The sequence below is a fragment of the Somniosus microcephalus genome, chromosome 7, assembly GCF_052327205.1.
Source record: "Somniosus microcephalus isolate GS21.2 chromosome 7, FLI_Smic_1.0, whole genome shotgun sequence".
NCBI lineage: Eukaryota > Metazoa > Chordata > Chondrichthyes > Squaliformes > Somniosidae > Somniosus > Somniosus microcephalus.
The window spans coordinates 78,774,540-78,788,945 of NC_140993.1; the positions used below are offsets into that span (position 1 = coordinate 78,774,540).

At 44.4% G+C, this 14,406-nt stretch overlaps 1 protein-coding gene across 2 annotated transcripts in view; it reads left to right on the top strand.

Moving 5' to 3' along the window:
• Positions 1–10,978, top strand: part of cdh17 (cadherin 17, LI cadherin (liver-intestine)) — a 162,707-nt gene extending 151,729 nt beyond the window's left edge. For both annotated transcript variants that reach the window (XM_085992656.1, XM_085992657.1), the window contains 2 exons: positions 7,172–7,288; positions 7,414–10,978. In XM_085992656.1, the coding sequence (XP_085848782.1) occupies positions 7,172–7,288; positions 7,414–7,532 (236 nt within the window). In that variant the 3' untranslated portion in view covers positions 7,533–10,978. The remainder of the gene's footprint in view (positions 1–7,171; positions 7,289–7,413) is intronic.
• Positions 10,979–14,406: the final 3,428 nt, after the last annotated feature.

Sequence of the window (14,406 nt, forward strand, 5' to 3'; positions counted from 1 at the left end):
CAGAAATGCTGAGAATGAGGTTCTGCAGCATCAATGAGCCTCCCCTTTAAGAACTGGAAAGAGCCTGTGGTAATGATGACTTGCGATTAGACTGCACCTGATATTGGTTAGCGCTTTGAGTGTAACGCCACTGAACAAGGCCGTTACCGCTTGATTTAATGCTCCCATCCTTTCTTTGAGCAATGACAATGAATTTTGCATGCAGCTAGATTCATTGGTGCATGGCACTAAATCTCAAACTTTTCCAAAGTTAGTGCCCATTCCTGGGCTATAATGAATTTCTCGCCCTTAAGATCTAAAACCACAATCCTCATGAGGATTAACCGTTTAACTAAACATGCTTTTCATTTTGAAATCTGGATGTGATTTTAGTCATACAACATTCACAAAAACAAATGTGTTGTTCATTTCTAATAGCAAAAAGCCAACAAAAATATCTAAGCACTCCCATGACTGTAATAATCCTGATTAAAATTAAATTAAAAAACAAAAAATTTATCATGGTTATTTAACTTTAAACAGAGATTTGTCCAGATACTGTGGTATAAAGTAAATATACATGGGATACTTCGTTATCTTCCTTGCTTGTGTTACCAAGTGTACGCGGCATGGAGTGAATATGTATGAGTCATAAAATAATGTGTTGAACTCTGATGCATTTCTCAGGGGAAACAATTTTGCCTCCATAGGGAGAAGAATTATCACATAGGTATTACGGGGGTAGTGCATTTCAGACATGGAACATTATAGGAATCTACAGTACTCCTCTTAGATCTAAAAGAGGTTTAAGGAGGTGATTGGAAATGAAGAAAACAAGCCACAGGTTATCTTAGTTCTTCAGGTTGATTCTAGAATAGTGAATTGTTTCTGCAGAGATTGAAACGTGGTAGAGCTTGGTGTGATCGAGCCAGATTGGTAATGGATGGCCAAGCCGGTTGTGCACCAGATACTCTCAAGTCTATGGCCTAGAAATTCAGTGGTGTTAGCGCCCACTTAGCGCCTAAAGAGGTCTTTTGCGCCGGTGCTGTTGGTAGCCTGGAATTCAGTGTAGCGCAAATGGTGGCATTAGCCGGTAGCGCTGCGCCGGCACCGATGACGTCATCGGTGTGCGCAGCGCCCCGGTTCCAACGCGATGTCGGCCCGACGCCCAAATTCAGTTGCGTCCGCCTCTCCCGTAGCGGGCGCAAAGAGCGTTTGTAAAACGGGGCCTTGCAGCTCTGAGAGGCCGGGGCGTAAAGGTGGAGGTGCGGCCGGCCGCTTTCCCGGCGGCCGCTTGGCCGCACCTTCCTCCCCGGACTCCCACACCACCCCCCCCGCGGCATTGGTCTCTGACCCCCGCGAGGCCGGCACTTCTCCGTGGTGCCGGGCTCATTTGCCGGGGGAATCCAGCGGCGATCTCACGGCTGCAGGCAGCTCCTCCTTAAGAGAAGGAGGAGGCCTGCAGTACCCCAGCCTGCCGCACCGCATCGGGTGGCACTGCGGCAGCTGGACGCCTGAAATTGACTTTCAGCGCCCCAAACGGAGGCAGCCAAACCCTGCAATAGCGCCCGCCTCCGTCTTGGGGCGCTGCAACTGAATTTCAGGCGGGCGCTACGGGAATCCGGGCGTGCGCTAACTTTTGGGCGCTAAAGACCTGGCGCGGCGATAGCGAATTTCTAGGCCTATATTCCTCGGGCTCATATGTGCATTACACTCGCCTCAAAATCTGTGGCCCAGATTTTCCAAGGCCTAGGACCGCGTATGCGGCCGTAAGTGCCTCGCAGGTTCCGGGTTTATACGTGCGCTGCGTATGCGCGAAAACCCGGAACTTGCGATCTGTCAAGAACCTTCTTGACAGATCCTCTGCATTCCGGGAAATGGGCATTCGTTGGCAGAGAGTTGGGCTATTTGCCTAACTCTTGCCCAGCGAATGCCCATGAAACTCTTACGCCTGGTAAAAGCACGCGTAAGGCCTTCTTTTACCAGCGTAAGGGTAAAAATAAATATTAAAATAAAATTTTAAAAATCATTTTAACATTCAAAAACCTTTAAAATAAGTTTGTGTTACTTTTGGCCCCTTGAAAAATGTTTACATTTATTTTTGAAAAAATAAAATTTTTGTTTTAAATGTTTAATTAAATTGTATTTTAATTAATTTTAAGCATGTGCATTTTTTTATTTCAGTGCTGTAAAAATGTGTTTTTTGGGTGATTCCTATTAAGCTTATGGAGATTCCGTACGTAGATGTAATTCCCATAAGCATAATGGGGACCCCCTTTCTGATCGGTTGGGCTGGCCCACGTGATCCCAGGGACACTTGCGAACCACAAGTGCCCCTGGGATACGTGGGCCTTTATGCAGGCGTATGTCTGCAGGCCCAGGAGCGCGAGTCTCCGTGGATACAGGATCATCGGGTAGGTGCATACTTTTATTGCGATTCAGAGGCATCCGCCCACGGGAAACCTCCAACCACAAATTCAGGTCCTGCGTCTCAATCAGGTTTTGAACATTTTTCTAGTTATCATTTCTCTATCGTTGCTAATTCAGAGGCTTAATATCTGGGCATGTTAAGACAAGCATTCTAAGGAGGGATGATTTAAGCATGCAACACTATCCTTTATAATCTTGCCTAGGCTAACATACTACTCCTATCAGTTCTTTGTCTTTAATCATACTGATCTGCAATCACTCTAGTTGTATGTGTGAGGCATTTTTCCTGTGTCGCACTCTTCACCACTTACAGCTGTCACCGAGAACTCAGGCTGGTCCATTTAGTTAAAAGTCAAACAAAATTAAGTAATTGCATTTTATTGTATGGTATAAGATTGAGAAATTACCCAAAAATGTAATATGAAAGTGGTTGTATTGGTCGGTGTGTGTCAGTAACTCCTAAAGTTTGAGAAAGTTAAAGTAAGCAAATACAAAAGATAAGGGGAAAACAAATACAAATGCTGGAAATCTGGGGCTAGAAATTCAGCTCTGTAGCACCCGATTTCTCGGTGCTACAGGTGCCGTTTTGTGATGAAAATGGCGTCCGTGGCACGCGCGCACTCTTCTGGTGTGTGCCACACTGGATGCCATCTTGGTGAGGGTGATAGGGCGGGGGTTCGGAGCATACGCTGGAAGTATGTTGAGTAGGCAGATCGTGATGTTAATCAGCGTGCAAATCTGATTTGACGCCAGTGCTACCATTTTCATCTTCAATGCTGGAGCTAACGCCCTGTCTTAACTTCGCACAGCTGAAATTGCGTTCAGCAGCAGCAAGGAACCCCCACCAGCAATAATTAAAGGGATCAACAATCATTCTAAGGTTGGTTGCTGATTAATTTCTACAACCCTGTGTAAGTTTGTGGAACTGTTTGGAGCTTTCCAGAGATGTTTAAAGTTAGTGAGGTGACAGGGAGTGGTGCTGCAAGTGAAGAAGGCCTTGGTTCCAACTTCAAGAGTTCTGGTCAGACCACTTGCTCCCAGTCATGGGTGCTTTAGTTTTCATCCCCCTTTGGCCTGCAGCATGACAGGGAGATGGAGCAGAGGCAGCGAAGAAGAGGATAAGCTGCTCACAGAGGGAGGAGGAGGAGGAGGGCTTTAGCCTGAGCCAGGAGCAGTGTGTGAGGCGTCTGCACTTTACGAAGAAGGTGCTCACAGAACTCTGCCACTTCTTTCAACCAGACCTGCAACCTCACACTAGGGCAAGGACAGCGCTGCCAGTGGCTGCGAAGATGACCGTCACCCTGAATTTCATCCCGTTGGGATCATTCCAGGCTGGAGCAGGCGACATCTGTAACATCTCGCGGTTTACCGTCCACTGCTGCATAAGAGAGGTGACAGACGCTGTTTATGCCAGGAGAGGGGACTTCATTGTTTTCTCTCTGACCAGAGAGAAGCAGGCAGAGCGTGAACTTGGCTTTGCCAGGATAGGGGACTTCCCCATGGTTCAGAGCGCCATCGACTGCATACATGTAGTTTTGCGGGCGCCGCTTCTAAATACCGAGTAGTACCACAACCACAAAGGTTACCACTCGCTGAATGTACAGTTGATATGCAACCATGCTCAGCACAGCGTGATGGTGAATGACTGGTATCCTGGCAGCAGTTATGATGCTTTAATTCTGTGCCAGTCTGCTGTTCCCTCGGTCTTTGAGCCACCACGACAAACCAGAGGTTGGTTACTGGGCGACAAGTGGCAGCACAACAGACTTGGATTGTAAAAAGGGCTCAGTCCCATTTTTGAATATACTTCTATCTTTGTGAATTTTGTATTCATCAAGGAGAAGAATCTAACTGCTTCCAACTTGGAAGACAGATTGCTGGACTTCAGTGACACCCTGCAACACCCTTTCCACACTTGTAAATGCAGCCATGCTAGCAGCAGTCTGAGCTTGCATGACAGCATTCTGAGCTTCCACTGCAGCACTCAGATGCTGGGTGTCTTGTGCTTGTACTACAATGGAAGACGAGACATCAGCCATCTGACCACAAGTGTACTTATGGAGTTGCCCATCACTTCCATGCTGGAAATCATGGATTCCAAGCTCTGCACAAAGCCTTGTCCAAGGTTGGTGCCAGACTCCTCCATAATCCTTGACATTGCACTGAGGCTTTCTGGCAGGCCTGCCACTCCACTAAGCATTTGGCTGTGTATACCCATCAGCATTCTTCTGTAGGCCACCCCATCGGGGTCCTCATCGGAGTCCTGTGCAGCAGAACTCGACCTCCGGGGAGCTGGCACCTGCACTACCATTTCCCCTTACCCTGGCTGCAGCCCACTTATGCCCGGTGAGCCACCACATGCAGATCCCGCCTCTAAGCTACCCTCGAAACTCTGTGCAGTGCCAGTATCTGAGCTGGTGGCTGCGAGTGTCAGAACGAGTGATGGTATTTCTTCTTCATCATCACTCTCCTCTCCCTCTTCTTCTTGCACTACTAGCTGGGCAGATTGTATTTCTTGGGTCTCTGAAATGAGAAAGGCACAAGGGTAGGGTTGTGGTGAGGGGAGGGGGTGGGGGGAAGCAAGCAGTGCATGCTTACACCATGTGCAGCTTATAAATCAGAAGAGGTGTGGGATGAGGGGGAAGTGGGATGTCAGAAGGAGGATTACGTATGAGGATACCGACATAGTCTATCCTTTCAGCCCCACTGCTGGCCACTGGCTCAGCGATGCCCCTCCCAATAATGGCCAGCACCGTCTCCTCCATGGGGGTCAGGTTTTGCAGGAGCACCTGTCCCCACCGGTTAGGTTGTGCAGGTGCCAGTTGTGTGCCACCTTTTCCTGCAAGAGAAAGGGAAGTGTGTCAGTGAGTGTAGTGCAATGTGTTTGGATGATATGCCAGTCATGGTTGAATAGCTGACAGTGTGTACAAGCTGTGAGATGTGGGTGTGAGGCTTGGAACAGTGGTAATTGTGTGAGGGTGAGGTGAAACTATGAATGTGAGGTATGAGTCATGTTTGGTAGAGATTGTTGGTAGGTGAGTGATAGGGGTGTGGTGCATTGAGCAGTGTGTGAAGCTAGTGGTGTAGATGGTGAGTTATGGCATTTGAAGATGAATTCACTGACCCTCACCACTTATGTGAGGTCATTAAACTTCTTCCTGCACTGCATCCAGGTCCTCGGGGCTAAACTGCTGGCATTCACCACAGCGGCTATCTGCTCCCAATGGACTTTACACATTTGCCTGGAGGGTCTCCTGGCCCTCTGTAGAAACAGAATCACTCTCTTCGAGTTGTCCTCCTGCACCAAGGCCTTCAGTGCTGCATCAGAGAACCTTGTAGTGCACTCTTTCCCCTGTAGTGATATCAATGCTTTTTTTTTTTTTGCTGCTCTGACTCTCTTCCCCAGCCAGTTCAATGAGCTGCTGCAGGCAGAATGCACCTCCCCTTTAAAAGGTGCAGATTGGCTTTCAGTAGTGCAGGTTAGTTTTAAGTGGTGCTCACTCGAACTTGGGCCCCCTGCTGAGCGTTCAGCCACTCAGCAGCGCGCTGAGCACTGGGCTGAACCCTGCAATCATGCTAATCAGCAGGCAGCACGAAGTTCGGGTGCTGCCTGCATTCCTTTGAACAGGCACGCGGTGATCGTGCATCGTGATCACTGCGCCCGTTTTTGGGGGCAAATGCATTTCTAGGCCCTGAAACATTAAAAGAAAAATAAATATGCAGTCTGCCATTATATGTGAGAAAACATCAAATTAACATATAGGAAGAAGCCCCAACCCTAAATGTTCACCTATCTCCAGTATTTTCTGCTTTTTAAATTTGATTTTCTTTGTGAAAAATGTACATACATATATTTAATGAAGTCGCTGTACAATTTGTCATATTGTACTTACAGAGGAATATATTGGTACATTGGGATAGGCACATTTTTTGAGATTCAGTATAATTTGTTGACGGTCTCTTTGGTTTGGCTGGGTCATGAGTATTGATTGTTTTAAAAGTTTGGCGATGGTCATTGTATGGTTTGGGGACTTCTTTGTGGTGCCTCAGGAGAGGGTTGTCAGTTTGTGGCTCCCATCTCAATTTATTGAGCAGTGGTCTGGGTCATTGAGGGAGGTGTATGGTCATGTTGGCTTGATAATTCCCAAGTTCTAAGGCGAGTCCATACATCACTCTTTCTGATTGGCATGTATCCTACAAATTCCCGTACTGCCACAGTGGGGGAATGCATCATCTTACAGCTAGCAGTGGCAGCTGTGCTAGCCTGCATGTTGCTGGTGATCTTTGCATCCCAGTGGGTAGACCCAGCAGGCATTGGCTTGGACATGCAGGGGTTGTGAAGTCTGTGGTCATTCGGTCATCTACCAAGAATGGCTGAATAAGGAGGGCAGGAACAGAACAAGTCCAGTATTCATTCCTTCAAACTAGGTATGGGGTGTGGTATGCTTGAAATATTATTCTGCTAGTTGTGAGGTTGTGAGTCTATATTTTTCTTTTGTTAATTTGTTCTCAGGATATGGGTGACCCTGGTAAGGTCGTATTTATTGCTCATCCCACGTTGCCCTGAGTGTCGCTCTTAAGCCTCTCTTAGGCCTCTCTGTGACTTTCTCTGTTGCAGGCTCCCAGTGTGTTGTGTGCTGCCCAGTGTATAGGCATGTGATGATATCAGCTCTTGCACCCAAAGCACCACATTGATTTGGGCATTTAATATATTATTGGTCGAATGCACATTTTATATGGTTCTCTTTGTTTCCCTCCCCAGTTAAAGTCTGCAAGTGCACAAATGCAGAAGTGTGCTTCATTGCTATAGACGGTGAAGTTGGACCATCAAAAGTAGGTCTTGCAGTTGGAATACTGCTTGGGACCTTTGCTGTTATAGGTAGGTGCAGACCAAGAACCAAGCTGCAGGCCTAATATGAGCTTCTGTGGCAAAAGTGAAATTTAATTTTTTTTTCTAGAGAAGTGACTTAAATAATAACATTTATTCACAAAATGTTCCCATAGGTTTGATCCTCGCAGTGGTATTTTTAAAAATGAAGCACACGAAAAATAGAAAAGGCAATAAAACAGATTCAAAAGCACCACGGACTGAAAACGAAACGATACCTCTGACTAATCCATAATACCAGAAACTTGAATATCTACTGCACCCGAAGGAAATTATTTCACAGGGTCAATTTTGCAGTCTTCTGAAGATCCTTTTCCAAATTCTTCCAGGAATTATTCTTTTTATTGAGTGACAAAAGTTTTGAGTACAATTTAATTTGGTGTTGATTTTACCAGGCACATTTATTTATAACTAGAATTTTACAGAACCCTTAAAAAATTTAGACGGATGTGTGCTTAGAGTGCATTCATTACATTCTATTGTGCTGTTAAAAGTGCTGTATAATATTTGGAATGACATTCACCACTCTCACTTTCTAGAACTTTAATTTGAATCTTATTTTGAACAAATGTGACTATTTTTGGAGTTTGTTGGTTAGGATAGAAGATCTGTTTGATTTTAAAAAATTGAATTTGTAATTAAAATTTGATTTCTGTCAATTTGCAAATGTTTCTTGCCAAAATTACAGTAATGGTTATTTTATTATTTTATTTGCTAGTTAATAAAGTCTGTAAAAAGGGATGATATTGGGTGAGTGCAAGTCAAGCCAATCATATAGGACAAGCTAATGTACTCTCTACAATTGTCAAAGGGACACTGTCTTCATGAATTATATTTTGGCATCCAAAATGAAAGGGCCAAGATTTTCAATATTTTTTTAAAATGCCTTGACCTTAAGCCAGTTAGTTTATACCTGAACTTTTGTTTAATGGGTGAGAAGAGCCGTGCATCATTTCTGTTCTGATGAAGTCACATGTCAGTGATGCAATGATACAGTTTGATCTGATTCTCATTATTGTGTTTTATGTTTGTTAAGAAAAATATTGATAAATACTTCTTTATGACTACAGTGGACCTTTAAATATTCTGATAGGTCAGCAGTGCTGAGCTAGGTGAGCTGAGCCAGAGCAGCAATACAAACACTGTGCATGGCATAAGCACCTCTGGGGTAAGGAGCAGAAAAATTCACCAGGATTCTCGCTCCTGAGAACTATCCAGTGACCTCTGCTGCAAAATGGCCATGTGTGAACAGCAGATGAGGACATGGTTGGGCTTGGCTGTGATGCTGTCCACGGTGAACAGCCTGACAGCACTCACTGTCTAGGCTCGCACACGAAGAATGCTCCTGCGCAAAATATTGGATGGCTGATGGAGCTGTATCCTGACAAGTGTCAGTGCCTTCAGGAAAAGAGGAACGAACAGGAAAGAGAATTAGGTGGGTTGGGGGAGAAATAGTTGCTGTAAATACATAGCTTCGGTAACACTCCAGATAGATAGATTGTTTGCTGGAATCGTTTGTGTTCCAAGGATACCTTTCTTCTTGTATTCTTTCTGCCTCTTCATGTCAATGAAGGTGCTGTGTAAATAAGATTTATGTTTGAATGATGATGTTTTTGTGCCAATTGTTTTCAAGTATCTTTCCACTATGTTAATATTAAACTGAAATGTTAATGGCACAAAACAAACAATGCTTATGATGCTTCTGCTACAACCAGAGAGGACAAGTTTTTAAGAAAAAGATTAATGCAATTCCTTTGTAATCTGGTGTGATCGTGCTTGATGTGGCAGTAGATATATAGCTGATTTTGCTTGTGGAAATTATGTTTTTGGCCTCAAAGTGTTTTCTTCTTACTTGCTGTATGTGTTAATTTTAATGTGCAAACATCTGCCAAGCTGTCTTCTTGTGCTGCAGTGGTCATTTTCTTCTGCCCATGATATTCTCGTGGGGCTCCTTATTACTGGTGCTCAGGGATGACTGGCAATACTGATAATTAATAGTACAGTGCCAGGAATATCATGCTCCTGTACCTGGCTACTGGAATGACTAGTTTGTTAGAAATTACTTGAACATGTATTTTTTTTATACCATGGTATAATACCATTTTTGAACTTCTCTAAACTTACAGAAACCCCGTGAATGAACCAACAGAATAGGGCCTCATCTGTCTGGTTGTCACATTAGCAGATTTAGCTTCAAGTCAGAGAGAAAACCTTATTATAAAGTTTTATCAAGATGCATACAACATCTTAAAGCTGATGCAAACAATCACAGTACATTGTCAGCACGGAACCTTCTTGTGCAGAATATTTATCTTTTGTGGGGGTAAATATTCTGTGAGATGTATATTTGAAATATTTTGAATGTGACATTTTCCAAATTGTGGATTGCTCTTGAGGATTATAGTGCTAAGATAGTGCAGTGTTACCCTGAGAGAGATTGAGGTGGGGTTGAGTGTGTTTGTAACGCTCAACTAGAAGTGTGCCAGCTAAATAATGTATTAGCTTTTGCACTGCAGCTATTAGAAATCATAGGAACATATTATATAACTGCATTGTACCCAGAGTCACATTTAGCTTGTCTGAATGTTATAATAATTAATTGCATGGAAATATTCCCCATTATCCAACATTAAATAACTAGAAAACCATTGCTTGTCTTTTTTTTCTTGTAGGGTTGAATCAAGGTAACTGTACCTGTTGCTCCCCTATTGGTTCAGTAGGTGATGTGGCATTAAACTATATGGACCAGGAAGGTTCCCGTTTCAATCTGTAGTCTGTGCTGTTAGTGGATCTTAGTCAGGGTGATAATAGGGCCTTTCTAATGGGCTGGTCTTGGGAGGGAGAAAATTAGTCAGGATTTCAACGTCCAATGACTTGGGATCAGCTAAATCAGCAAACACAGGTGACATTTTGGTCAGGATACCTCACTGAGCAGCGAAGCAGCTTAGCCATTGGAGGAATACAGATGAAAGTCTAAATGCTGAAATGCAAGTACAGCACTTTGAAGTCAGATTACTTCTATATATATTTAGGAACCAGGTGTTGCAGTGGGTTGTCACATTATCCTTTCAGCTGTGGGGTCTGGGTTTAAATTAATGGGATGAAAGTTTCCTCTTTCTGCTGGCTTTAAGGGTCCTACATAAAATGAAATTGGACAGTCTTAATTCAGCTCCTAGTGTGTCTGTAGCACAATTTAATACAAAATGGGGAATCACAGAGATAGTGGCCACAAGGATAGCTAGTGTGGGCAATGGAAAAAATCTAACTGCTGCATTAGGCATATTGTTAGGCAGAGTAAGGGAAGTGTTGCTCTGCATCAGACCTGTGCCATCCATGAGACTTGGGGAGTTGTTCTACACTGGCACTGGGTGCCAAGATGGAAGTAGTCAGATTCTTTTCCTTGATGAATATAAAACTCACAAAAATAGAAGTATATTCAAAAAAGGGACTGAGCCCTTGTTACAATCCAAGTCTGTTGTGCTGCCACTGTATTGTTTTTGTACTTTTATACGAATCACACGATTCCAAGCTGTAATATTTTTATACTCGGTCCATCGTCAATGCTAGGGATGATGAAAACTGCAATGAAATATTAAGTAACTAAGCCACTCTAATATAACATTTTTGTATGGTCTGGGTATTAAAAACAAATTTAAAAAATAAAGGAAAAGATTACAAGTTTTTTGGAAAATTTATTTAAAAAGAAGCCTTTATGGGGTCTTTTATCACTTTTTTCTGCTTGTGTAAACTTATGTTTTTGTATTTCCCTTGATGATTTTCTGTATACACCCACTTTGTTTCTAAATATGTTGGCATTTTAATTGTTTCATTGGGTCCCTAGCTCTGTGTATGAGAAGAAAATTCAAAAAGCAATTTAAAAGAAAAAAGGACTTTGTTGATTTAACAAAGATAGAGATAATGGCCACGATTTCACCGACCAAGGCGGCCGAGGTCGGTGTCGCGGTCCCAGCCTGCTGCTTACTGCAGCCCTCACTCTCCAAGTGATTTTTCGTTGATGGGGCTTGTTAAACCCACCCTGTGAGGTTCCTGGCCAATTATTAGGAAGTGGGTCTGATGACGTCATTTGATGATGCGTCATCAGCCGGTTTCCCTAAAGGGGCCATGCACAAATTGATCTTGACAGTTCTGCTGTCAGTATTCTACAGCATTGAGGTGAAGCAAAAACTGACAAGCACTGCACAAAGGTGCACGGCTGCACCCAGGCTCTCCCATGACTCCCTCCATATGCACGCAGGGAGGTTCTCTTCCCTTCCCATGGGCAGAAGAAACCTCCCCAGGAGATCAATGCAGCCTGGTTGCACATTGCACAGGAGGGCAGAAGCAGGGATGTCGTCAGGAGGACCAGGTTGCTGTGGCGCAAGCCTACAAATGATTTGAGGAGATCACAAAACTTTACTGCCAAGCCACACTCAACCTCACCCTGCTGTGCTACTCATCACATCCCCATCACTCTGCCTTCCCTACCCTACTCCTGCAATCCTTACTCACCAACTTACCTTGCACCTCCAACCATCCCTCTCTATCTACATTATCACTTCTCCATCTCACTAGCCACCCCTCACACTCACCCTCATCCTACTGCAAGCATACCAACTAACAACACACAAGGGTAGGCTCCTGGGTGGTTTAGCCAATGTTCATGTGAAGTTTCTGTTAATATATTGTCAAGCATTGAAATCTACATTTTCAACACTTTACCTTATGGACAGACCTGTGTTCACATTTTGAAAGTGTCTCAGTGAGTTCCAGTGAATATTGAGACATAACTTCCCCTCCGCCCACCTCCCCCCACCCCCCCCCCCCCCATTTGTGGTGAGTGTGAAAGGAATGGCTTGGACATTGTAGGAATGTGTTATGGTGCTGGTGTGGGGTGGTGTCAACCTGGCGCATCATGTGGCAGCCAGGGTGTACACGTTAAGTGAAGTAAATCTGGCCATGGTGATGTCAATGCTGGCCTCCCGGGCAGAAATGTTGTTGGGTGCTGATGCCCTGTGTCCTGTGCAGCATCAGGTGATTGCGGAGAAGGTTGGTATTGTTGTTGGTGATGTTGGTGTGCCTGGTGATGTTGGTGCTGGGGCTGATCGTGGAGGGATTCAGAGGACCAAAGTGAGATTTTTTCAAGGGCACCAATGTTGCTGGAATAGATGGCGGCTGAAGTTGAGATGACAGAAGCGATCTGTCAGTGGTGAGAGAGCTTGCTCCAAGGAGGTGACCGTGGGTAGAGAGTTTACTCCAAAACCTTCCAAACTGCATAAAGCTCAACAGTGTCTTCCAAGTCCTGAAGGCTCAAGCTTCTGACATTGGAAAGTGAACAGCTGTGAAATGGTAGCTTTCATACCACTTTTGCAGCTGTCACCTAATCTCAGCAATGGGGAGACATAGAGAACCCGGCCTACTTACCTGACGTGATCTCCGAACGACATGAACCCCGTTAAAAAAGTGGGAAAATAGAAATAGGCTGGCAAAATGGTAGTTAACAAGCGTTTAACAAGCATTTAACTATCTTAAATGCCTCCCCCGCAGCTTGGTGTCGGGTCTAATCTGAAATCGCAGACCCGACACTTTGGAAACTTACATGGAGGTGGGTTCGGAGTGGGTTCCCAACCCGCTGTCAATCATTTCGATTTTGACAGCGGACCCGCCTCTGAACCCGCCCTCTGAGTGCCGGTAAAATCGCGGCCAATCTGTGTGTAAAATTAAAAAGTAACTTTCAGCTACTGGATGACCGACTGGTGAGGTTCAGTATTGTCCTCTGTAAGATCACTGAGGTAATTATAATTGGGATGTGTAGTGGCTGTGTAGTGTAACTGGGATGAAGTATACTTAGAAGGTAATTTCACACCGCTTTTGCATCACATCAGTTGCAGTATAACTAGTCTGATGAAAAGCCAAGTCTAATAAGTTCCCAGGTGGGCTCCCTCAGTGGCTCCCTGAGTAGCTGCACAACACAGACCCAGGTTCGATCTGCAATCTATGCTGATTTTAGCCAGGAGGTGGTAGAGGTGTGAGGATTAGCCTCAACGTCCCTAGATCGGAGAGGGGAAAATCTTCCAGGTTCCCACTCCTGATCATTGTGTGTGGCTGTCAGGTTTGAGTGAGGCTGCAATGTTCCCCATGTTTGAATAGCATGTTGATAGTCACTTAAAGGCTCACAGACAAATAATGACAAGAGTACTGGAAGGCAACTACCTGTAGAATTGCAACCCAGCAACAGTCAGCATCTTGAGGAGAGGAGGGAGGGAAGGTGCAGGACAATTGGTGACAAAAATATAAATAAAAATTCCCTAGGATGTCACGCGACCACTTAAAATAAGGAACTAGTGCATGGTGAAATATTTGTGTGTGTCTTTCATAGAGATACTAATAAACTGCACTGAGACTGCAAGTTGGAACTTGAATGATTACTTCATGTTTTTTCTCCATCCTACAATTGCTTTAAACCTTAGTTATGCATTTATATGAAAGTTACACTTCATCCCAGTTACACTACACAGCCACTTATCATTAGTTATGCATTTATATGAAAGAAGTAAAACACCTTTGTAACAAATAGCTATGATGCAATGATTGCAAACACTCTTAAACCAATAGAATCAATATGATGGACGCCAGGGCCACTGGAAGGTCGTGGTGAATTTTTATTGTTGAATCATGAAAACTGCACTCCCATGTGAAAATCATCCTGCTCTATCTCCAAATCTCCCTTACTGTCGCTCCCTGGTCCTACCTCCGGCTGCTTCAGGACCTGAACACTGCTGCACACTGTTGATGGAAATTATTGCAAGATAAGAAATTCCTGCCCACAGTGAGCAGCAGTGATTGACCCCTTGGAGCAGCACCTGCAGCCAATGGGAAGTGAGGCAAATCAGGAAGGAAATGCTACAGTGATAGGCGGGGGGGGGGGGGCGGGATGAGGGGGTGAAGAGTGCTAGAGTGGACTGGTGGGGGGGCAAGATAAAGAAAAATGGCTCAATGAACTGGGAAGGGAGGGGAATTAATGAACAGTTTTAGAATTAAGTGAAACCATTTTAAAACAATTTAACAATCAGATTTAGCAACAGAGAGTTCCATAGGTATACCGATAGCCC